General features: G+C 40.7%; 1 protein-coding gene across 3 annotated transcripts in view; it reads left to right on the forward strand.

The window, feature by feature from the left end:
• STYK1 (serine/threonine/tyrosine kinase 1) overlaps positions 1-26,665 on the forward strand; it is a 57,707-nt gene that overhangs the window by 18,254 nt on the left and 12,788 nt on the right. The window contains exons 1-6 of one of the 3 annotated variants that reach the window (XM_082636532.1): positions 14,536-14,626; positions 16,103-16,257; positions 16,668-16,802; positions 19,772-20,038; positions 20,749-20,930; positions 22,693-22,776. In XM_082636532.1, coding sequence (XP_082492658.1) covers positions 16,194-16,257; positions 16,668-16,802; positions 19,772-20,038; positions 20,749-20,930; positions 22,693-22,776 — 732 coding nt within the window. In that variant the 5' untranslated portion in view covers positions 14,536-14,626; positions 16,103-16,193. Of the gene's footprint in view, positions 1-14,535; positions 14,627-14,885; positions 15,056-16,102; positions 16,258-16,667; positions 16,803-19,771; positions 20,039-20,748; positions 20,931-22,692; positions 22,777-26,665 lie in introns of those variants that run through there. The other 2 variants (XM_082636530.1, XM_082636531.1) reach the window with 2 other exon arrangements.

Below are 26,665 nucleotides of genomic sequence, written 5' to 3' on the forward strand. Positions count from 1 at the left end.
TGGAGTCCAAAGCAGATTGCTTCACTTGGTTTATTGTTTGAACTCTGCTCCATGCTCACTTGTGAAAAGAGCCTGGGTTTAGTGGAAAAGGAGGGAAAGATAATGTGGGTCCAAGAATACAACACCTGAATTTAATCTTGCTACCTGGGTCCTGGTAAAAGGTCCAAAATATGTTAGGAGAGATATATAGAGAAAAAACAGAGCAAGGGATGGTGAACAGTACTTAATATATTTTTGTTGTTCAGTTGAATGTGTTAGGCAACAATTCTGAGGGTTTTCCTCTGGAATTTAGACACTAACCTCATGATCTTTGTTCCCTTGTCCTGTCTTTGTTGGGATCTTTTTTGCTCTTTCATTTCAAAATGTAAGATCAAGCAAACCTTTAAAGTTCATGTCCCTGCCACATTTTTATTCCCAGGACAAATCAAGAACCCAGGAGGGTGGCGGGCGTTTCAGGCAATATTTGCATCCCTTTGCTTTAAACTGCTTTCTGCATCTTTGTAGGGGTGCATTTACAGTTATTGATTTTTCTGTAGATCTCAATCTGTTGACAGACACCAAATAGAGATTCTAGTAGTAGGACTGGATTGCATACCCATTTTGAGGGAATGATATAAGGTATTAAATTCCCTACTTAGAAGGATAGAGAAAAACCCTGTTGTCTACCTTTCTCTGGTTTTACACTTCTGAATTCTTTTCTACTATGTAAATATATTTTATGCATACTTGGTTTCATCATAGTTCTGCTTTCTTGAATATTCTCCATTGGATATCAATAAATAATTATAATGCCTTGTATTTTTACTCTTTACATATTATTTCTTGGTGCTTTACATACAACCCTTTGACAAAGAGATGTTAATTGACTTGTTTAAGGTCACACACAAGAACTTGCTGACCCAGAATCATTACTTAGATCTCGTGACTCCTTTGCCTGTATTAGGAGAGGTTTCTTCCCTTTTACTGTACGTTTCTCCTAGAACTTTCTATTGAGAAATAATCTGGGTGAGGAAAATATGGTGAATTCCAGGGCAGAAGGCAGCTGAAGCCTGAAGATTAATGCCAGGGCCTCATTATACTGGCATCCACGCTGGTACAGATATAGCATTATTTAAAATTCATTCAATATCAGATTTTTCTCCTAGATGAATCTCATATCACCTTTTTAAAGATGCATTAAACTTTGTCTCCCTAAAGATTATTAGTAGTGATATATGAGAAAAAGTATGACTAATAAATGATAGGGCAATGGGCAGAGTTGGCTTGAAGTTCTCTGGAATACCTTAACAAAGCTTAACAGATCCCCAAGTTATTACTGTAGGAAAGCTTTACCTGTGGGAAGCAAGGGTACTTCAGAAGAGATGGCAGTGGGCGTGGTGGTGGTGGTGGTGTGTGTGTGTGTGTGTGTGTGTGTGTGTGTGTGTGTTGGGTGTGGGGGGGTGGAACATGATTCTGAAATCCTTTTATTCTAAAACTGTAAATGTCCTCTCATATGTTTTATGTCATTTGTCAGAATGTCTCTGGTTAGGTAGTGCAAGGATGACAATACATTATGTTATAGATTAGGAATTAAAACCCAGGGGAATGATAATATTTGGCCAAAGAGAGAGAAAGAGAGAGTACTAAAACATAGTTGCCAATTTAGAGCCTTATCTATTCAGGGTGATCAGCTCGGTGCTCTGTGATGACCTAGAGTGGTTGGATAGGGAAGGTGGGAGGGAGGTTCAAGAGGGAAGGGATATTGGGATATATGTACACACGTAGCTGATTCACTTTGTTGTACAGCAGAAGCTAATACAACATTGTAAAGCAATTATACTCCAATAAAGATGAAAAAATAAAAAGAACCTTAAGTATTTTTTAAAATAAATATATATTTTTCATTTTTGGCTGCGTTGGGTCTTCGTTGCTGCACACGAGCTTTCTCTAGTTGTGGTGCGTGGGCTACTCATTGTGGTGGCTTCTCTTGTTGTGGAGCACGGGCTCTAGGCGTGCGGGCTTCAGTAGTTGTGGCTCGTGGGCTCTAGAGCGCAGGCTCAGTAGTTGTGGCTCACGGGCTCTAGAGCGCAGGCTCAGTAGTTGTGGTGCACGGGCTTAGTTGCTCCGAGGCATGTGGGATCTTCCCGGACCAGGGCTCGAACCTGTGTGCCCTGCACTGGCAGGCGGATTCTTAACTACTGTGCCACCAGGGAAGTCCCAGAACCTTATCTATTAAATTAGAGCCTGGTGAATTTCCTCTGTATTAAGTAAGAAAGGAAGGTAATGCGGGTTTAAGGCAGAGTTCCCAGACTTGGTTGCATACTGGAATTAACCTTCAGAGCTTTAGCAGATCCCAGTACTTTGTTCCCTTTCCCAGAGACTCTGATTCTGACTTAATTGATGCACCTTGGGCATTGAAACTTTTAAAAATCTCCTTCAGCCACACTGGTTTAACTCTGGGGGAGGGGGTTAGAGTCGGGGAAAGGAAATCTACAATCAGTTTTATCTACTTTTATTGTAAATATATGATGTTTTAAATTAAAAAACTATGAAGCAATTTATAAAAAAGAACACGAAAGTAGAGAATTTAAGATTTAAAAAAATCAGGTACTTCACAGAAGGAAGGTGAGAAAATTGTAGTAGAAGCTTGGTAATATTTACTATAAGAATACATTAAATTTAGATTTCAGGAAATAATTTTCTTATTCCTGTGATACACAGACGTATGAGTATTCTAATTGTGTTATTATGTCATGATATTGGTATGAAATCTTATCCAAAAGGAGAGGTCATTTGAAGGTATCATAATTTGAATAATAATAATAATAGTTATTATTATAGGAATATTTTTATTTCTATAATTATTATAGGAATAATTAATAATAGCTACTGTTTGCTATGTGCTAGGTATTGTTCTAAGGATCCTTTAATTCTTACAGCGACTTTTGGAGTTAGATAATACTGTAAACCCAATTTAACAGGTTAAAAAAATGAGGTTTAAGAGAAATTAAGTAATTTGCTCAAGAGTACACAGCTAATTAGTAGCAGAAATGGGTATATTGGGTTTCAGAAATGCATTGGGCTATACTTTTGAGACTTGTAATAAAAACTGAAAGGTAGCTGAAACCTGGGAGTATGCCTTTTTGGCCTTTGTTGTGGAAGATATAAAAGACTTCAAGGAAGGAAGCATCTAAAAACAAAGCATCTTCCTCATGCATATAAGTTCAGAGCAGGGAAGAAAGGGACAAAGGCAGATGGCTGAGACGGGGCCAGCTGTTGGGCTGCACTGGGGCTATATTAAGACAACAGGCCAGCTATAGAAGAATCGCTCACTTCTATTTAAGAAGATACATGCCTACACACCCTACTCACCCACACCCACATTCGCCATATTCGTGTGCGCACATGCAGTAGTTCTGCATTTTTTTGCTCACTGAATTTATTTTCCAACTATTCTCCTTTAACATTTAGCAAGTCTTTTGGCACTTTCATTACGTTGTGCCTGTGTTAAGAAGAAAGGGGCTTTATGCACATTTATGCCAGTGCTTTGAAGGAAAGCCACACTCTCTTGAGATCATCATGGTGGGCCAGTAGTAATCAGAGTTAGAGACCGTCAAGTAGAGTCTATTATTCAGGAACGGTACATTGGACCCCTTGGTCTGAAAAGTAATTATGCTACACACATGAATTTTTGTTAGAAGAGGAACTTATAACTACTACCATTGAAGAACACTTTTACAGTCTTATTAATTCTCACTAGAATCCTCGGAGCTAAGTGGTCATGATGATCTCAGTTGTAAAAATTAGAAAACCAAAGCTTTACAAGATTGAGATAAATCCATTCTGCATCTCCATCTCTGGTGCCTGTGTTCTTTCTACTATACCACAGTTTGATGAAGATGATATATTAACTGTGTTCCCGAAAGTTCCAACTTGGCTGTTTCCCAGATAGGAAAGATAATGCCTCCAGCAAGCAATAAGAAAGGACTTGATAAACTTCAGAGCTTCCCCTTGACTTTAGGCTAAGAGAGCCCTCTTTGAAGCCATAAATCTTGACTTAGTGATTCTACCTTATCTTTAATTCTGATCATTAGTTAAGAAGAAGATTTTAGAGAAGAGTTTTTCTTCTGTCTTTTCTGTCACCCTCAGCCAGTTTTCTTTTGATGTCTCTCTTTCAAATTTTTCTGCCTTCCAGACTTTCTTCCTTTTCATTTTTTTATTATAAAATAATGAAGGCTTAATTCAGACTATCTGAAAAATAAAAAATGGAGGAAAAAATCAATCTTACTGTCACCATTGTCACTATAACATTCTGATATATTTCTCTTTTGGGTTCCCCTGTATGGGTGTTTCCCCCTAACCAGTACTGGTGTGGTCTTCGCTTATATATGTATATTTTAAAAATCTGCTTTTATCATTTAATGTGCTACCATTAAAATTCCCCATTTATTAAAAATTTTCATGAACATAAAGTTAATGTATTTATAGTATTCCACTCTATAGCTATATAAAAATTTAACATCCCTCTTTGTATTAGTTAGCGTTCTCCAGAGAAATAGAATCAGCAAGAAGTATGTGTGTGTGTGTGTGTGTGTGTGTGTGTATTTATCTAGCTATCAGTCATCAATCTATCTACCTATCCAATCTATCAAGATATAGGAAATCCATGGATACTTGGCAAGTTCAAAATCTTCAGGGTAGGTGAAGACCCAGGGAAGAGTTGCCGTCTGAATCCAAAGGTAGTCTGCTGGCAGAATTCCCTCTTGTTCTGGGCAGGTCAGTCTTTTTCTATTAAGACTTTCAGCTGATTTGATGAAGCCCACCCACATTATGGACGGTAATCTATTTTACTCAAAGTTCACTGAGTTAAATGTTAATCTCATTTTAAAAATTCCTTCACAGAAACATTTAGAATAATGTTTGACCAAATATCTTGGTAGCATGGCCTAGCCAAGTTGACACAAAAAATAACCATTACACTCTTTTTGATGACAATTTGTTTATATTTTTATATTTTTTTATTGTAGAAAATTTCGAATCTATACAAAAACAGAAAAAAGTATGTAGGATGGGAAGATGGCTACCGATGTATTAATCACCCAAATTCAACACTTTTCAACACATGGTCAATCTTGTTTTTTTTTACATCTCCACCCACTCTCCTTCAAGTCCTGGGATTATTTTGAAGTAAATGTATATTTTGGCTTTCAAGAGAAATAGATGACAGTACAGTAAAAATGTTTGTCTGTGTTCAGAAACATCTTCCATTTAAAAAAGATCTTCTGGGACTTCCCTGGTGGTGCAGTGGTTAAGAATCAGCCTCCCAATGCAGGAGACATGGGTTCGAACCCTCGTCCAGAAAGATCCCACATGCTGCAGAGCAACTAAGTCCGTGTGCCACAACTACCGAGCCCATGCTCTAGAGCCCACGTGCCTAGAGCCCGTGCTCTGCAACAAGAGAAGCCACCACAATGAGAAGCCCGTGCACGGCAACGAAGAGTAGCCCCCGCTCGCCCAACTAGAGAAAGTCCACATGCAGCAATGGAGACCCAAAAATAAATAAATAAATATTTAAAAATAAAAAAGATCTTCTTATAATTGACTCCTAGGAGAGAAATTATTGGGTCAAAATTATAAATGTCATTAAGGCTCTTCATTTACATATTGCCAAATTTGTTTCTGTAAATGTTGAAATTTTGATAACCTGTCAAAAAAAAAAGAGTGACTTTTTTTTTTTAAACCCTCTTGCACTGTTGGTGGGAATGTAAATTGGTGCAGCCACTATGGAGAACAGTATGGAGGTTCCTTAAAACACTAAAAAAGAGTGAGCATTTTAATAAGTCTCCTCAGTGCATCAAAGTTCTTTCTTTCATTTTTTCCTCAAGTGGATAAGCAAAGAAAAAAAAATTGCATCTTGTTTTTATTTTAATGTGTATTATTTAATTACTAGTTAAATTGAATATCTTTAATCTTACTCCCCCATGGTTCCATATTTGTTAAACATTTTGGTTTGATGAATTTGTTTTCTTCAGTTTTTCATTTTCCATGGCCATTTATTTATTGGCATCTTAATACTTTTCTTATTTATTGCTATAAAATTTCTATGCTTTTATTTGTTCATTGGTTGATCTCTTTTTTTTTCCTGTTGGAAAGAATCTTTTCTTTAAAATTTAGCAAGTCCTTGCCAATCCAATATAATTTATACTGTTATTTTTTATGTTTCTTAAAACCTACAGTCATTTTTCCAACTAAAATTTATTTTTACATAGGGATGAAGCAAGGATCTAAAGTATTTTTGCCAAATGAGTAACCCATAATATGCATATTATGCATAATTCATATAATTTATCTCAGTACTTCTCAATACCAGGTATAGTTTAGTATCTCCTGGGAAACATGGAGATACTCTTCCTTTTTTCAATGCTGATAGGTGAAAGCATACTCTACTGGATTCATAATCATCATAATCTCTTCCAGGGTTGGGGGGTGGTGAGCCCCAGCACTAGTACTAGTATTTTTTTAGAAGCTCACTAAAATTCGAATGTACAGCCCAAGTTTGAGAATCTGCTTGTTTTTTTCATGCTGACTTCTTTATATTAAATTTCTAAATATACGTTTTATTTATAGGATATTTACATGTTCTATTAATCTTTCTCTCTATTTTTCAGTGTCATTGTGTGTGAGTGTGTCTGGGTAGGGGTGTGTGTGTGTATGTGTGTGTTAGTCTTTGTCATATATTCAGGCTTAGAACATGCCTCTCGGGCTCAAAGTTTGATTTGTTTTGTTTTGTTTTTAGAATAAAATATTACCTCATGCTGGGATGTTGCTAGTTCCCTTCCTCATCTTGCTGGAGCCCTAAGTTTCCAAACAAACCACCTATAAGAGCTCTCCCTGAACTTATCTTAGCCTTCTCATTCATAGCTAAACATCTTAGAAAAGATGTTTAAACATCTTTTTAAACACATTTTCTCCACATCCTCACTTTCTATTTATTCCCTGAACCACACCACTCTCTGGCTCTGCTGCTGCCCTGACACTACTCTTTCTATGGCCAAGAGTGATCTCCATGTTGCCTGTATCCATTGGTGACTTTTTTCTCTTAATTTTCATCAGCTTTACGACCAATCGCCTGAGCAAGAGATGTGAGATAAACTAACTAGGTTGCAGAGGTAGACGGTAGGTAAAGATGGACAGTTCAGTTATAGAGTCAAATGCAGGCAAGAATAAGCAACTTGGGTTTTTGGTGGCGTGAACAGAACACAGGGGCAAGAGGTCCCGGGGTGTGTGGGTAGACATGAAATAGAGCAGGGATGGGGTGATGGCCATGATTCAGGCTCTAGGCTGGCAGGGGTGTTTATCTGGGGGGAGATGTCTTCCCATTTGTAGCAGAACCTCAGTAACCAGGGTATAGAGCAAAGTTCTAATCTCATGAGGGAGGATTGATTTAGGCAGAGAGGACAGTAAGACCCTATCCACCCATGAGGATGGATTCAGGATGGGACCCCAGATTTGAGAGTGCTTGGATCCAAAGCACGGGTAACCAGACATGCCTTGTGAAGATGGATCGAGGTTTTGTCCTCTCAAACTGGGGAGGATGGTGAGAGGAAGGGGAGAAGGGAACTGACACTACTGATCACTATTGATCTCCTTACTGCCTCTGTCAAGATGGGCTTAGGACCTGGGTGAAGACTGAGCCAGCAGATAGGTGGTATCAATGGAACCAGCTAGAAGGAGTTGAGGAATTTAGAGACAGAGGTTAATTAATTAACTAATTAATTATATCACTATTTATTATAGCATTCTATCTGTTTTTGTACCTTTGTTCACAGCATTATGCTCTTTGATCCACCATGTTTAAATCTCCCTTCCTCAACATGATTATTTTTTCTTTTTTTTTGGATTTATTTATTTATTTTATTTATTTAGTTTTGGCGGTGTTGGGTCTTTGTTGCTACACACTGGCTTTCTCTGGTTGCGGTGAGCGGGGGCTACTCTTCCATCCGGTGCGTGGGCTTTCTCTGGTTGTGGTGCGCGGGCTTCCCACTGCGGTGGCTTCTCTTGTTGTGGAGCACGGGCTCTAGGTGTGCAGGCTTCAGTAGTTGTGGCTTGCAGGCTCTAGAGCGCAGGCTCAGTAGTTGTGGCGCACGGGCTTAGTTGCTCCATGGCATGTGGGATCTTCCCAGACCAGGGCTCAAACCTGTGTCCCCTGCATTGGCAGGCGGATTCGTAACCACTGTGCCACCAGGGAAGTCCAACATGATTGTTAAATTCAGACACCTCCTAGCAGGTGTAATACTTAGGCTGTCAAATCACACCTTTTTGGTGTATGCAGATTTTTAAAAAATATTTATTTATTTATTTGGTTGCAGTGGGTCTTAGTTGTGGCAGGTGGGCTCCTTAGTTGTGGCTCACAGGCTACTTAGTTGTGGCATGGGAACTCTTAGTTGAGGCATACATGTAGGATCTAGTTCCCTGAGCAGGGATCGAACCTGGGCGCCCTGAACTGGAAGCTTGGAGCCTTATCCACTTCACCACCAGGGAAGTCCCTGTATGCAGATTTTTAAAACCCACATTAATTTGTGATTACTTTAACTCACGCTTCAAACACAGGACTACATATACTTAGATCCACAAATATTATAAATATTTTGATAATGGTTTTTTTTGTTTTGTTTTTTTATTTGTAGTTATATATGCTTACCTGATTGGTACAGGTGTGTGACTACCTCCCAACCTGGGAAACAGGTGAAGAAGGGAGAGACTAATATACTGTGAACTGTTTGTCATATTAGCATTTCCTGATTGGCAAGCTTATAAACATATTCCACAACCTCTACAAATACAAATTTTCTCATTGCATAACTTCTTTCAATGTGATATAAGGTGTTTGTCCAGTGAACAGAAACATCTTCAGTTTTTCTCTAATAAGAAGATAAAGTAGTGAAATGTAGACATGTTCAGCAATTAATCAGACTGTCTTCTTTCCGCCCTCCTCTCTGCAGAGGGCTGTGTGTTAGAAAAGGCTCGAGGCGTGGCACGACAACAAAATACATCTCCTCACTTATAGGGGAAATGGTCAAAAGATTTTTAAAGTACCAGAAGCTCCCCCTTAGAAGGAAAAGCCAAGCGGGGTGAACCACAAAGATGGGGACTGATCCTGGAAATGCAGTGTGACTGACTACAGTAAAAACAAAAGTATTTGAAACAAGCCCCAAGCAGCACATACAGGCATCTTTGCTGTGTCCATCAGGTAGGAGAGAATAAATGGATCAGAGGCAACTCTGTTTTCAGAGCAGGTGTTGGTTGTATGTTCTTGGCCTTTCCATTTTTTTTTTTTGTAATAACCCACAGTGCCCAGCATGTCACTGATATTCAATGAATGAATAAGGGAGTGGACAGCACCTTGCAGGGAGTTAATGTTGGGAGGCAGCAAAGGAGCTAAAAAGCCATTGACCTTTCCTTCCTATCAATAATCTTTATTATGGGCTTGGGAAATTACTGTTGGTTAGGAATCCCAGGAAGAGAAAATAGCCAGCAAGAGAGAATATAATTATATATATATATATATATATATATATATATATATATATATATATACATATATATATTATTTCCGGGCTTTAGGGGTTTGCACGTGGTGGATGGAGGGTTATGGAATCGGGAATGTGATAAGTAAAATGATCATTATAATAAAAATAAAATGTCTCGAATTTGTATAACACCTCAAAGGACATAAAATGTGTTCATGTCTGTAATGATATTTAACATCTGATGCTGTTTGTGATGTGAGCACTGCACCTCATGCCTAGGAATCCTGGGGCTGCCTATCTTGCATTCCATGTCCTCCCCTTCGGAGCAAGCTTTTCAGGAGAAGCCAAGATAAAATTTAGGCTTCCTCATCTCTACTGTATATCACGTATATTTCAGGAATTCTCAAAGAGGTAAACATTCCTGACAGGTAAAAATAAGCAAGAAGAGCTGATGACGCTCTGTCTTGTTGTCAAAAGATTTTGTTTAAACATGGTCAGGACTCCCAGGCAGCATGGCAGGGCCTCTTTTTTTATGGTTCAAAGTGCATTTCAAGCCTTAGGTCTCTAGGAAGGTGGAAGAGGGTGGAGATCAGCACAGTCACAATCCTTCCATATCTGAGAAGAACGGGAGGACGAGGGGTTCTCTCTGGCTACCTCCTCTCCTCTCCGCCTTATCTGTACCAGGAGATATCACTGGGCATAAGGTGAGTTATCTGTGCAAGTCTGATTCTCTGGGTTTAGAGAGCAAGCCCTTTCATCTACTTGTCCTCTCACGAGTGTGCTGCAGGAGAAAGGTAGAGCCTGAGGCGCTCTGAGACCAACTCTAATGATCAGGCCAGTGCTGTGTCCCCTGGGGGTTCTGGCCCCTTCCTGATCCTCAGGCTTTCAGTGGAAGATAGCTAGTCCTGGGAACCAGGCCCTTTTCCCCAAAATGGAAGATAGAAATAGGCTTAGGCTCAGATCCAGGAAAATGAACAGGCAAAGAAAATGATCCTGGATTCCATCATCTGGTGAGTACTGGAAACCATTTCTGATTCGACACTTATATTCAGAATGCATTTTGAAGACAGACATGCAGATGTGCCCCTAGGTGACCTTGGAGAACACACAGATACTACTCACCTGTTCTCTCCAATTTATGGTATATTTGTTGGTGAAATTTAGTTTCAGCACTGTGGTTTCCATGATTGTTTTGGATTATGACATAATTCCTTCTTGACACTATGTGTCTTGTCCATTTGAATGGCAAGGACATACATGTAATGAAGTAGTTTATTTATTTATTTATTTATTTATTTATTTGGCTGCATTGGATTTTCATTGCTGCACGCAGGCTTTCTCTAGTTGCGGCGAGCAGAGGCTACACTTCATTGCGGTGCACGGGCTTCTCATTGCGGTGGCTTCTCTTGTTGAATGGGCTCTAGGCATGCGGGCTTCCGTAGTTGTGGCTCACAGGCTCAGTAGTTGTGGCTCATGAGCTTAGTTGCTCCGCGGCGTGTGGGATCTTCCTGGACCAGGGCTTGAACCCATGTCCCCTGCATTGGCAGGTGGATTCTTAACCACTGCGTCTCCAGGGAAGTCCCAATGAAGTAGTTTAAAGAACATTGGGTTTGTAGTTAAAAGACTGAGGTATGGGAAATTACCTGGTGCTCCAGTGGTTAGGACTCTGCACTTTCACTGCTGAGGGTGAGGGTTCAATCCCTGGTTGGGAAATTAAGATCCCGCAAACTGCACGGCCAAAAGAAAGAAAAAAGACTGGGGTATGAAACCTTTCTCTGACATTTATTTACTTGCCTTTTGTTTTTTTTAAAACCCTAATTCAGAACTTAATCTCTCTGAGCCTCAGTTTCCTCCTGTGTGTGAAAGTGGCTAGCCTAGCATGATACATGCACACTGCAGTTCATCAATATATGTTTATTGGATCTGAAAACAGGAAGGAGAGCTCGGTTTTCAGAATGTTGGAGATAAGTAATTCTGGAATCCTCTAGATCTGAGCAGTTCTTTTCTATCTTGCTTCCAACTTAACGTTGTTACTCCATTAAGTGAGTTTTTTGGCTAGACAGCTCAGGGGTAAGGATGATGGGGGAAGAGAAGGGAAGGCTGAGTGACAGAGCCAGAAGGCAGACGGTCTCCGTCTCGGGGTGACATCTCCATATATTTTATCTTCCTCACTTTGGGTCTTTGTGTCCTCTGCCCCATAGCCCACAGCTACTAATAACCCCCTTGACCCAGTACAGTGCCCAGCTAGGCAACGGGGCACTTGTCTGTATGAAGAGAACATGGCTGGCAGATCCACTTGTGCAGAGATGCAGGTGGTAAGATTGAGGGTGAGGCAGGCATAACAGATTTAATCACACCTTATGGGAACGGGACCATGTGTCATACAGTCTTTTGAGGAAGTTCTCACAACACATAGGCAGACAGAGTACAGGAGAATGCATCTAAATTTTTTTTTTTTTTTTTTTTGGCCTCACCCTGGGGCATGCAGGATCTTAGTTCCCCGACCAGGGATGGAACACCTGCCCCCTGCAGTGGAAGCTTGGAGTCTTAACCACTGGACCACCAGGGAAGACCCTGCATCTAATTTTTAAAGTTCTATTTGTAGATGAATTTTGGTAAGAAGAGTTTCTTCTGGACACTCACGAGTAAATCGCTGTTTATGTCCGGGACATTATTATGCTAACTGAACAGAAATGTCACTCATCAGAGTTGTGTTATTGCAAACAGAACTGTCTTTCTTTGTGTATAATAAAACAGATGCAAAGATGCAGTGTGCATTGTACTTACATTGTAAATATGTGTAAGAATTTGGAGAGCTAATATGAATACTTAGTTCAATTCCAGTTGTGATCAATCACTTCTATGGTCTCTAGACTGCAGTCTTGAAAAAATTTGGGGTGGATTTCGCTTCCGATTTTATTCTCATTCTCTCCCTATTTGTATCTCCTTCATAGTGCTCTGTGTCCCTCTAGATTCTCGATTTGGGGGGCGGGGGAACTAAATCTTTTAATATGCTAACAGAAAGTCAGGAGCAAATGAAAAGAGAAAAAATAAGGAAGGATAACCACAAATGAGGCAATAATATTGTTTTAATTACAGCCCTGCCTGAGAGATTTGGCACCATACGTATGTGTAAACTTTAGGCAAGCTATGTACATATTTTCCACTGTCAAATATAGTTATCAGAATTAACAGTTTCACAACCTCACTTGGACCCTTGATTCCAATGCCCTGCGCGTAATAATACGTGGCACTAAAGGGAGAACTTGAAATCTGCCAACTCTTTATTCGCTGTCTGAATTAGCTTTGTATAAAAATGAAATTAAATGTTTTGTTTAGAAAATAAGTGAGACACATAGAAAATTAGACCTGCTTAACGACCATAGGGGAGGTAGACTTTTCCCACATAACCCACGGACCACACTTGTTCAGACAGGTGCTGTGAACATTTACTTGAGCCCTGGAGCAGGGGTCTCGGGTGGGAGCGGAGCCTTTAAAAATAGTTTGAGAAACAATGGCATGAAAGGATAAGGCATATAGGGTTGTGTTTTACATACTTAAGGACGTTACACTCCAATTAAGAGACGAAGCAGTAGCAAACATATTTTTTTCTTTTAACCCAGTGAGATATAGTTGAAGGGAACAGAGTACTGGTCATATTGTACAGAAATGCTGGTCAGGTACATTCTTCTAATAATCAGATGGGTTAGAATCAAACGCATAAGAACGGCCACCCCAGAAGGTTTTTTCATCGAGCCATGGCTTTTCTTAGCTTGACACAGAGTGGGCAGGCCAAGTCATGTGGTAATTGAATGTTAGTATTCAACTAATTGCAGAGAGAAAAATGATGTGGAGAGAAATACTGTTCTTACAAGTGATTATAAGAATTTTGTGACCTAAGTGCTCTGGAGGGCTTTGTGTGGTAAGTTTCCTGTGTAGGCATTCATGGATATAGGCGTATACCTGGCGTGTATTCCTTAAAAATTCTACATTTATTTGGTATATTATAGATGCCTCTAGCCAAAGTGTAATCTTCGGAAAGGGCTTATTATACAAACATCTGGAAAGCAATTTATTGAGTGGGCCTCGCCACGTTATAGATTTATTTTCTTGCTTCAGCATCCAGTTTCGTCGGGCCACTACGTGTTGTTAAGCTCAGTCTCTATAAACTGTCTAAGCACAATTACAACTGATGGTGAGAACCTTGCTCAGGAAATGCAATAGAAGGTCACGTTGTATCCCAAGGTGGGTGCTCTTTAGTAAGTGTGATACCCAGGTGAAAGGGGATAGGCCTGGACTTGGGTCCTTGGCCACAGGTATGTTTGGCCATGTGCTGTCATTGTGGGTGGCCACCTGAGCAGCTCTACGTTGGGGACATGTGCACAGGGCTTTACATTTCGTGCTCAAGTATGCGTCAGCATGTGTGTAGTTTGGTTTCTGGGCAGAGCTCACAAGTTGGAGCTGGCTGCTGCCCGACCCTTTTTTCCTCTTGTACTGTGGTAAGGGAGATTATACTCCCAGAACCGACTCCCCAGAGATCCAAACTCGTTTAACTGGCTGCTCCCTGAACGAAAATAATTACATCTGATAATGCACCGAAAAGGAAGTAAGAGGAAAGGAAAATAAGAATCAGAATGACATTTGCAAATTATGTTTGAATTCTCCTGGTTGAGCTAATGTTTTATTTTTAGGACCTTCTTCGCTCTGCCCTCTCAAGGCTCTCTGTTTCTTGCCCTTTTACAAGTGTTTTCCCTTTCATGCAGTCTTGTGGAATTGTGGGAACCATCACCTTGCCTTTTGGCTTACAAACTCGATGAGATGGACTTTGCTATCTTACCATTCATTGGCTTCATAGATCCCTCCCTATGCGCAAGCCCACAGATAAGAATTTCCCTTTCTCTCTGTGATGGTCCTTCTCCTGGCTACTCCTCTGTTTACTTAGGTTTCTGTCAACCAGCCACACACCTGTCTCTCTTCTGAGCTGTAAGGGGATTGTTTAACTCTCATCCCCTCAGACAAACTCATGCAACTCCAGGAAGAGTGAAAAGAAGACTCAGCTGGCTGGGAGGTTTCTTTACATATGTGTTTCCGGCACTGAGACACTCTGCCTCGATAAGGTATTAGTGGTTATTAGTATTAATAATAAAACACAACATGTAATGTAACAGACGGGACCATAATATGGCTAATGTCACATGTGTACAATATAGTATAATATCGTATAAGCTACAGTTATGATTTTCTAAAATTTACCTTGTTATTAAATCACTACAGAACTGGATCACATATTCAGAGTTACCTAGGCAGTGAAAAATCACCATATTTGTTTCAGATCAATCAGAATGAAAGAAGCTGGCTTTGCTGGCCATGGAATCAAGTTAACCAAGGGCAAAATAAAGTTTTTATATACATGGAAGAGTGGTGACCACCAGTTCTCTTCAGAAAGAAAGAATTGGGTTTTTGGAAACATATGCCGATTATATAGAATTCTATAGAAATATATGCTGATGATATAGAATATAATCATGTAAAGAATCTCTGGCCAGGTAAGCAAGAAACTCGCAACTATAGTCTACTTGGAGGAGAATTGGGAACTGGACAGATGGAGAAGGATGGGGTGGGGAAACGATTTTCATGGTATACAATTTTATATTTTTATTTTTGGACCATATGAACATATTTCCTTTTTGTTAAAAAAAAAGAGAGGAAGAGAAGACGGCTTAGTACTGACACTTGCTTTCATCCAAATATTGGTAAGAATGAGTGTCTATCTGTATATGATGGGCAGGGAAAGCTCCGAGAGTTGCAGAATTAAATAGTTTTATTGATAACTGCTATCTGCTCACTGGTAGTGAGAATGCGGTAGAGGGATGTTTCAGAGAAGGAAAGCAAATGCATAACTCATCTCTCTTGAAATCTGCCAACTATGGATTCATTGTCTGAATTAGTTTTGTATAAAAATGAAATTGTGTTGTGTTTAAAAATTAGGGGATACACAGAAATAGAAAATTAGACCTTCTTAAGGACTGTAAGAGAGATAGATCTTGGGCTTCCCTGGTGGCACAGTGGTTGAGAGTCCGCCTGCTGATGCAGGGGACACGGGTTCGTGCCCTGGTCCGGGAGGATCCCACATGCTGCAGAGCGGCTGGGCCCATGAACCATGGCTGCTGAGCCTGCACATCCGGAGCCTGTGCTTCACAGTGGGAGAGGCCACAGCAGTGAGAGGCCCACATACCGCAAAAAAAAAAAAAAAAAAAAAAAAAAGAGAGAGAGAGAGATAGATCTTTCCCACATAGCTCATGGACCACAGTTGTGCACCATTCATGAACTTGACCAGTGGAGCAGCAGTCTAGGGTGGGAGGGGAGCCTTTAAAATAATTTGAGAAACAATGGCATGAAAGGATAACACCAGATCAGGGCTGGATTAGCTGTATAAGAAAAATGGCAGGAAAAAAAAGTTCTCCCAGTTTGAATGTCAGATAGTTGGATAGAGATGAATTGGTGGCTTGGAGCATTCCAGGTACCTGTGTACTTAATAACTAGTTATTTGGAGAGGTGTTTTAAAATTCTCTGTGTGCTCCATTCTATTTTAGTTTTTCAGAACAACTCAGTCCTTGGGGATTATTCTCTAGTGCTCTTTGCATCCTCTGGGGGTCAAGCGCTGAACTGGACTGCGGTGTGGCAATGGGAGATGAGAGGCGCATGACGCGGATGCTGTTGGAATGCAGTCTCAGTGACAAGTTGTGTAGTAAGTACAGATGATATAGAGATCTGCCCTCTGAGTTTAGGATGATGGAGATTAAGATCTGAATAGATTCTGGAAGGAAGGTCATTTGATTTCTAATAGAAATGCAGACAATGGTGAGAACTGAATTGGCACTAGTGGCTTTGGGCGGGGGGAGAGACTGGCAATCATAGATCCAGATGTGCTGCATCCTCCATCTCAGTGGGAAAAATGAGAGATGAGGCGCATAGCATACTTCATGGGCTAAGAGACAGGGACATTGGGATTTCAGAGTAGGGAGTTGATCCCAATTGTGGTAGAGGGATCAGAAGGAAGAGATGATCGTGTGGGGTGAGCTGAAGACTGATGGGTAGGGGAAGTCAGGTTAGGCTGCTTCTTCAATCTCTTCTCTACTTGCTTGATTTCCGACCTAGTTGTCCGGGAGCAGCAGTATGAAATCATCATCATCCCAACCCTTCTGGTTGGGATCTTCCTCATTCTCCTTGGGGTCATCCTGTGGCTTTTCATCAGAGAACAAAGAGAGCAACAGCAGTCTCCTGGACTACGAGGTAAAGTTCAAACCAGGGCTGGGCAGTGGCTTGGGGAAGATGGAGATTGTAGAAAATAAGGCACAAGCCTCTATGAACCCAAGTCTAGAGGACCCTGCAATGAGATAGTGGGTATGGGTCCCCTCCTGTGTAGTTGAGAGGGGGGTGAGCTCTTCTCAAGGACATGTAATATATGCTTGTTAGCTGAAAGAAGAGTAGGCAAGAGAGGCCTCCTGTAACCTGTTTCTGTCTTCTTCGTCCTATTGCACTATCAAATCTTTGGCCATGTGAGTGTCTAAGGACTGGGGAGCAAGGCTTGGGTAAAGCCTAAGGCTTTGTAACCAGCTTTGAAGGATGACATTTTACTCTAAAATGCATTACAGCCCTACCCTGTGCTTCTGGAATTTACTATGTGAAGAGGTAGCCTTCATAATAGTCTTTGAAGCATTAGGTAGGAGGTGATAATGTGCTATTCTGGAGTACCACTGAGCATATAATGGAAGAGAATCAGCTCATACAGGAAACTCAGAGAAAAAAGAAGGAAAAAAAGATCCTGACAGTAAATGAAGCTCTACAGTGGCTGATCCCTAATCCTTCTCTAAATTGTATCCCAATTCTCTTATAACACACTCTTACAAAAAACTTCTCAAGGGCTTCCTTGGTGGCGCAGTGGTTGAGAGTCCGCCTGCCGATGCGGGGGACACGGATTCGTGCCCTGGTCCGGGAAGATCCCACATGCCGCGGAGCGGCTGGGCCCGTGAGCCATGGCCGCTGAGCCTGCGCGTCCGGAGCCTGTGCTCTGCAACGGGAGAGGCCACAACAGTGAGAGGCCCGCGTACAGAAAAAAAAACCAAAAAAAAAAAACCCCCAAAAAACACGTCTCAAAGAACTTGTCTAAACTCACTCTCACTACTTCTACTTGTCACATTCTCTTCTGAACATACTAAAACAAGGCTTTCCACCCCCCCAATCCACCAAAAGAACTCTTTCCAAGATCACCAGTGTCAGCTCTGTTGGGTCTTCATCCTACTTGACCTGTCAAAAGCATTTGACACTATTTTGCCCTTCCTCCTTGAAACACTTTTTTCTTTCCTTTTAAATCTACAGTCACTTCGTAAATGATCTCATTTTCAGTCTTATGGATTCAATTACTTTCTCGATTCTGACCATAGTCCCCTTGAACTCAGATTTTTATACTAAACCACGTACTTTGCAGTTTGGACCTAGTACACACCTAATACATAATGTTTGTAAAACGAAGGTCCTGAAATTCCCTCACAATTTCCTCTCCCAACAGCCTTCCCTATCTTAGTAAATGGCAAGCCCAGCTCCCTATATGTTCAGTCTAAAATCTTGAAGATGTCCTTGACCCCTCTTTCTGTCACACTCCGTCTCTAATCCATTAGCAAATCCTGTTAACTATGTCTTCAAAATAGACTCAAGCCACCTTCACCTCGCATAGATAATTGTAATACACTCTTAAATGGTTTCCCAGCTTCTGCCTGTATCCTTTTATGCTCTATTGTCCCAGAGCAGCAGAATGATTCTTTTAAGGCATAAGTCAGTCCTGTCAATTCTCTGCATGAAACCCCCAGTTGCTTCTCAACTTAGAATGAAAAAAGACAAAATTTTTTTAAAAAAATTAATTAATTAATTATTTTTTTGGGCTGTGTTGGGTCTTTGTTGCTGCACGCGGGCTTTCTCTAGTTGCGGTGAGCTGGGTCTACTCTTCGTTGTGGTTTGCAGGCTTCTCATTGCAGTGGCTTCTCTTGTTGTGGAGCACGGGCTCTAGGTACGCGGGCTTCAGTAGTTGTGGCTCGTGGGCTCTAGAGCGTAGGCTCAGTAGTTGTGGCGCACGGGGTTAGTTGCTCCGCGGCATGTGGGATCTTCTTGGACCAGGGCTCGAACCTGTGTGCCCTGTATGGGCAGGCGGATTCTTAACCACTCCACCACCAGGGAAGTACAAGACAAATTTCTTTTAACGGTCTTACATGATCTGGGCCCTCTCTGGCCTCATCTCCTGTAACCCTCCAGTTGTCCCCTTGGTTCCAGGGGCACTGATTTCATTACTCTTCCTCAAATATGTCAAGAATGCTCCTTCCTCAACCTCTGCACTTCTTCCTGATACCAGTATGGTTTGCTCTCAAATTGCTTCTATTTCTCAAAAGTCATCTTCTCAGAAAGACCTCTCCTGACCTTCAAACATAAAATTGCATAACTGATGCCTCTTATTCCTCTCTTTTCCTCCATAACACTCCTTACCTAGTATATTATTATCTGCTTCCTCTCTCCTACCACTAGATGGTAATCTTCATGAGAATCTGGACTTTGACTATTCCTATCCCCTAGAACAGTGCCTGGCACGGAGGAGGTGATATTTGTTGAATAAATGGATGAATTAATGAATGAATAAAGATTTAATAAAAAGAATGAATCTCTCTTCTCTAATGGAGAAAAGCTGGTTTAGAAAGGGGGAAAGTACCAAAAGAATTTTTTGATTGAGACTCTTGGAAATATGGAATAATTTAATTTTGGGGACCACTTGAGGGAGGAATACTTTAACTTAAAGCTGAGTAGTTATCCATACCTACCCTCCACCTTGGGAAGCCATTTGATTGACTTTAATGATAGTCTCCACTGGCAGTTACCACCACATTTAGGTGTCTGTTGTTTGAATACCTATTCAGTAACTTCCTTAATTGTCTTCATACTATACTCATACTGAACTGTAATCCTGAGGAAGACTGAGATGAAATGTCATTACCCATTTTCAGAGGTCCATCTTCAGTTGTCTTAGAAGTAATGGGATTATTACATAAATTCTACAAGGTTTGTATTGATGCTGGTTCATAGAGAAGCATCAGAAGGTATCCTCACATTGGCCAGAGAGAAAATTGCTGAAGGGACTCCTTGCTGGTTTGTTCCAGGTTCTGCTTTCTTGGAGTCCCTAGGCTAGGAAAAAGCTTGTTGGTGCCACCTCTTTGTTTTAGGTGTTGCCCACGTGCCTCCATCTAGGGGCCTAAGCTGGGAAGCAGCAAGACCTGAAGGAAGTGTGTTTGTACCACTTAAGGAGACATCGGTGGAAAGCCTTCTACGAACTTCCACACATGCCCTGGCTAAGCTGCAGTTGCCCCGGGAGCACCTCTCTGAAGTTCTGGAGCAAATCCACAATGGTAGTTTTGGGACCATCTACCGAACCAAGATATATACTGGGGACCCTGGTGAGCCCAAGAGTGTTGTCCTCAAGGCTTTAAAAGGTAAAAGGAGAAGTGTTGGACTTCCTTTCCTCTTTTAACTTTTTTTTACTGTGAGCCCTCAACAGTGAATGCTAAAAGGCTTTGCAGACATTACGATGTTAATCAACAGATAGTTGTGGTCACAATTGGGCACAGAATAAGAAGGGAATAGAAAGTAAAAACTCACAACAGAAAGGTTCTTCTTTGGGTCTTTCCCTAGCTCAACCTTGCCTATCAAGGCTGTTAAAACTGATTTTTCCATATTAGATATTACTTGAATGAGGATTTTGTGGTTGTTTCTTCACTGTTTTGATATCTTTTCCAGTTACTGCATTTTTCTTCTTTTTGCTGATACTCATGATATGGACCAGTAATGATGGATACATAAAACAGAACAAGGATAGGATTAGCAAGAATATTAATCCAAAGGTCTAGAAGTGGTAATATTTTAATGTGTGATAATATTTTAATGTGAACAGAACACTTGTCTATTAGGCAGAGGAAAGCCCATCCAGTTCTAAAGACCTACGGTTCTATGTTACCTTTGACAAAAGATCAGTGACATTGAAGGTCATCTTCTAATTGATTCTCTTTCTTTTTACTTTTTGTCTACACTCACTCCTCTTTGGAGCCTTGAAATTTATCATCTGAGGTTGCTTCCTGACTTGAACCCCCATTTTATTGGTGATACTCTGACTGCTCACTCCCCATGGTTCTTCTGTCCTCCACAGAACCAGCTGGGCTCCAAGAGGTGCAGGAGTTCTTAGGGCAAATCCAGTTCTATCAGTACCTGGGGAAGCACAAGAACCTGGTACAGCTGGAAGGCTGCTGCACAGAAGGGCTGCCGCTCTATATGGTGTTGGAGGATGTGGCCCAGGGGGACCTGCTCAGCTTTCTCTGGACCTGTCGCCGGGTAAGTGGTAGGGTAGAGGTGTTGGGAAGGAAAGGCTTGACCTGGCTTATTAGCTGTTCATTTGTCAATTAGCTTGATAAATGACAAATTAGAGAGACATTATAATAGCATAACAGAGAGTGATTATCACCAACCAATAGAATTTTTAGTGATGATGGAATATCTGCTCTGTCCAATATGGTAGCCACTAATCACATGTGGCTACAGAACCCTTGAAATGAGGCTGATATGATTAAGAAACTGAATTTTCAAATTTATTTAATTTTAAATAATATACGTTCAAGTAGGCATATGTGGGTAATGGCTACCATATTGGTCAGTGCAGATTTAGAGAGTGGACTTTGGGCTCCATCTCCTACAAGCTATGTGACTTTGGGCAAATCACCTCTCTGAGTCTGAGTTTTCGGAATCTGTAAAGTGGGAGTAATAATAAATACTTATTAAAATTCAAGGAAATTATGTCTGTAAAAACAGTGATTGGAACATATTAAGCACTCAAAATGGTAGCTGTTTTAATGATAATTGCATAACAACCTAACTACTGTTAGTAATAATTTTGTTGTTAGTGTCAAGTATATTTTCCATTCTGTATCATCACCCTAGTGTGCCGAGGCTGAGTTAAGGAGAAATTCAGCCTGAAAGTTTGTATATCTCCAATTCATATTAAAAAAATTTTAATGTTCAGAAATTTCCAGGCTAAAGTGCAAGTCCTATTCCTTACAATTTCACCACTTCTCTATCTACTCCTCTTTTTGAAGTGCTCCATGTTTTCCTAGTTAGCTCGTCACTTGCTGATGAACAAAGTTCAATATTAATCAAGCCTGCTAGGTAGGCTGATCATTGTATTACTAAATGTGTATGAAAAAGAGACCTTGTTGACTTCTTCCATCCAGTGATGCAAATAGGACAATGTGCACGTCATGAGATTTTAAACTTTTTAAGAGGTTATCCATCAGTCACTTGGTCTGTGCCCTAACCTCACTTGTTTCTTTTTATTTTTCAGACTGCATGCCTCTCTATTTCAGATTGTTTTCACATGCTTTTCTCATTACACCAGACTTCTCCCTTTCCCTTCTTTGTAGGGTCAATGGCCACTCGCTCTTCGGATCTTGTCAAGAGCTTTCCTTGCTTCTCCAACTGAATGAGCTCTCTTTCCTCACAATCATATGATCTCTTTTACATTTCTTTCATGGCACTTATAGATATGTAACCATGTATTTATGTATGATTATTTTATTTTGATTCACATGTGTTTGCCACAGTATAAGCTCCAGAAGGCAGTAGACATATTTATTTTGCTCACTTTTGTATTCTGAGTTCCTAAGATGGAATCTGGCACATAGTAGGCATTCAGTCAAGATGTGTTGAGTTAATGTGCTTAATTAATCTCTCTCTCTCTCTCTTTCTCTCTCTCTCTCTCTCTCACACACACACACACACACACATTCTGCCCTAGGAAAACTGCTGCTTTATCCAATGGATAGTCTTATATATACTTGTCTTTCTTACCTGCTATTCTGTTCTTCCTTCATTCTGCTATTCATCTACATTCTTTACTGTTTTCCTGGTCCAATAAATCATGGTACTTCTCTGCATATCTGAGAATCTCTCATATCATCTGTCCTTGAATCTTATAGTCCTTATATTTTTGTGTATTTTCCTTAGCTTTGATAACTGCATTTAAGAATATCTCTGCCCCTATTTTTTCTTTCAGATCTGTTCATGTCATTTTGATATACTGCTTTTTTCTCTATCTATTTAGGATGTGATGACCATGGATGGCCTTCCGTATGACCTCACAGAAAAACAAATATATCACATAGGGAAGCAGGTCCTTTTGGCTGTGGTAAGGCTTGGAGAAATGACAACAGATGGCAGTGATTTTTCTTGTTAGCTTGGTATTTAATGTCATGTTTCTCAGTTATGCTCTCAAATGGGGTATATATTATAAAGGAAAGAAGATGGAAGTCAGGGGATGGAAACTCAAGCACCAATAAATTGTTTTCAATTCTTTCATGAAATTATTTAGATAATATAATTCAGGATTGGTAATTCTAGGAAGAAAGTAGTCAGTTTAAAGTGGTTTTTAAAAATATTTATTTATTTGGTTGCATCAGGTCTTAGTTGTGGCAGGCGGGCTCCTTAGTTGTAGCTCACTGGCTTCTTAGTTGCATTACGTGGGCTTCTTTTTTTTTTTTAAAGAAGATGTTGGGGGCAGGAGTTTATTAATTAATTTATTTCTTTTTGCTGTGTTGCATCTTCGTTTCTGTGCGAGGACTTTCTCTAGTCGTAGCAAGCGGGGGCCACTCCTCATCGCGGTGCGTGGGCCTCTCACTATCGCGGACTTTCTTGTTGCGGAGCACAGGCTCCAGACGCACAGGCTCAGCAGTTGTGGCTCATGGGCCTAGTTGTTCCGCGGCATGTGGGATCCTCCCAGACCAGGGCTCGAACCCGTGTCCCCTGCATTAGCAGGCAGATTCTCAACCACTTCACCACCAGGGAAGCCCTGGGCTTCTTCATTGCAGCAGGTGAGCTCCTTAGTTGCAGCTCGCCAGCTCCTTAGTTGTGGCATGTGAGCTCTTAGTTGTGGCATGCATGTGGGATCTAGTTCCTGGACTAGGGATCAAACCCAGGCCCCCTGCATTGGGAGCACAGAGTCTCAACCACTGTGCCACCAGGGAAGTCCCAATTTAGGGTTTTTAGAAGGAACAGGGGGGCTTCCCTGGTGGCACAGTGGTTGGGAATCCACTTGCCAATGCAGGAGACACAGGTTCGAGCCCTGGGAAGATCCCACATGCCACGGAGCAACTAAGCCCGTGTGCCACAATTACCGAGCCTGTGCTCTAGAGCTCATGAGCCACATCTACTGAGCCTGCATGCCACAACTACTGAAGCCCGTGCGCCTCGAGCCTGTGCTCCCCAACACGAGATGCCACCGCGATGAGAGGCCTGTGCATCACAATGAAGAGTAGCCCCTGCTTGCAGCAACTAGAGAAAGCCCAGGTGCAACAATGAAGACCCAACGCAAGCAAAAATAAATAAATAAAATTTTTTTAAAAAGAAGGAACAGGAAGGGTTTTAAAAGGTTTCTCAGTCTTAAGGGTAAAAAACCAGGGCAACGCAGGCAAAAATAAATACATTTTTTTTTTTTTTTTTTTTTAGAAAAAAAAGAAGGAACAGGAAGGGTTTTAAAAGGTTTCTCAGTCTTAAGTGTAAAACGCCAGGGCTAAGAGCTGTATGTCCACATACTTCCAGATATATACTAATGTTAACAGATGTAAAAGGGGAACGGGGAAGCAAGTTGGGAGAAGAAATGGGAATAGAAACTGAATGGGTGAAAGGCTACAGAACCAGAAGGAAGCTTATAATTTATACCTGTAAAACAAGAAATACTAGTTCAGAACATGTTAGGTTGTAGATTTGCTTCGATACTGAATGTGATAGGAGTTACAGATACTTTAAAAAGAACAAGGAACAAGTGGAAGAGGAGGAATAAGAAGGGGCAAAGGTGAGAGCATTTCTTTATTTTAAACTAACCTAAATAAACAGGGAAGAGAAAGAACTCAAGGTTTAAGAAAAAAAAAAGTTACCTTTACCAGAATTACTCAGGAAATTTAGATGACTATTCCTATGAAATTATTTAGATAATTGTGTTTAAAATTAGTTACGGAAAATCAGGGCTCTGTGAAGCTACTATTTTAGTATTTGATATATCTTGCCACCTTGAGGTATGAAATATACAAGGGATATAAATGGAATCAGAGAAAGCTTAGGAAAAAAGAGGTGATGAAGTGAGAAAAAGTTAGTTGAAGTTCTCATGGAGCGAGGGAGAGAGCACATCATACAAATAAATGTTAACTGTGGTGTTTGGATGGCCTAGCTGGTATATTTCCTTGATAAAGTTAGGGTATCCTGATACCCTAACCACTGGTGGAGCAGTGGTTGAGAGTCCGCCTGCCGATGCAGGGGACACGGGTTCGTGCCCCGGTCCAGGAGGATCCCACATGCCACGGAGCAGCTGGGCCCGTGAGCCATGGCCGCTGAGTCTGCGCGTCCGGAGCCTGTGCTCCACAACGGGAGAGGCCACAGCAGTGAGAGGCCCGCGTACCAGAAAAAAAAAAAAAAAGTTAGGGTATCAGGACAAATGAAATATTTAAAAAACAGAAATAGACTCACAGCATTGAAAACAAACTTATGATTACCAGAGGGGAAAGGGGAGAGGAGGGATAAGTGAGGAGTTTGGGATTAACAGATACACACTACTATATATAAAACAGATAAACAACAAGGACCTACTGTATACCACAGGGAACTATATTCAATATCTTGTAATAACCTATAATGGAAAAGAATCTGAAAAAGAATATATATATATGTATATGTGTATAAATATATAATATATATATATATATACATATATATCTGAATCACTTTGCTGTACATCTGAAACTAACACAACACTGTAAATCAACTATACTTCAATAAAAAGTTAGGGTATCAGGACAGAGCTTACCTTGTATTCTGAACCATAATTGCAGGGGTGCCCCATAGAGATGCAGTGATCACACTGCAGCATTCCTCAGAGCCCAAGATTACCAGTTATAAGGCAATATCATACTATTTTTTCTAACTTTTAACAACCTCAAGATCAATATATTCTTCAGTTCTTCTCATTAGAGTATAATATCTTTGTTCTGAGACCTCACCTGAGACAAAAAACCAAAAAACCAAAAAACAAAAAAATCCCTGCTAGTCACTGTTTGCTTCACCATCAATGACTGGAAATTACCACCTTCACCTTTTATTTTTTCACACCATTCTTGTTTAGTAATCATAGACCTCAGTCTCTAGCACTTCAGTCATGTATAGGTTTTCAGCATCTCTGTATGCCTTGAACACCTTGATGTTGGGGGAAATGATTTCAACACATTGGTGTCATTCAGGTGCAGTGGTTCTCAAATGTCTTCTTGGCTGTGCTATAATCATTTTGATACTTCTTAAAAATATAGATTATCAGGTCCCTCTTCCTAGATTTTGGTTAAGTAAATCCAGAGAGAAAACCTTATGAATTTATAAATCTCTCAAGCAATTCTGATTTGCAGCCTGGCCTGAAAAGTATTAGTAGAATTTGTAGTACTTCCTATGAATTAGAATACTGGGTTCTGGTCACTACCACTTAGTACCAGTGTGACCTTATATAATCATTTAGATTTATCTGAAAGTTACTTCCCTAACTCACCTCATCTAGTTATTTTAGGGACAAAATGAGATGATGTAAAACTGTATATAAATTTATTATTATGACACTAAATTTTGCTATGTATATATTACCCTGTTTGGAAGACTGCTGCTAGAAACTTGAAACCTACTCTCCTTCCCCTTGTCTAGCTGGGTCCTATCTGAGAGGAAAATCAGGCCAGGGTCAGGGTCAGAGTAGGAGATTATAATTTCCAAACCCAGTACAAATGTTATTTGAATTAACTGCTCAGCTTGCTAAGCTTTATTTGTTTGTTTTAAAGCAAAGCTAGTGTATTTACTAATAAATGTGTCTTCAAAAATATAAGGGTAGGGCTTCCCTGGTGGCGCAGTGGTTGAGAGTCCGCCTGCCAATGCAGGGGACACGGGTTCGTGCCCCGGTCCTGGAAGATCCCACATGCCGTGGAGCGGCTGGGCCCGTGAGCCATGGCCGCTGAGCCTGCACGTCCAGAGCCTGTGCTCCGTGACGGGAGAGGCCA

Source organism: Mesoplodon mirus (genome assembly GCF_964341445.2).
Source record: "Mesoplodon mirus genome assembly, chromosome: 11".
Classification (NCBI taxonomy): domain Eukaryota; kingdom Metazoa; phylum Chordata; class Mammalia; order Artiodactyla; family Ziphiidae; genus Mesoplodon; species Mesoplodon mirus.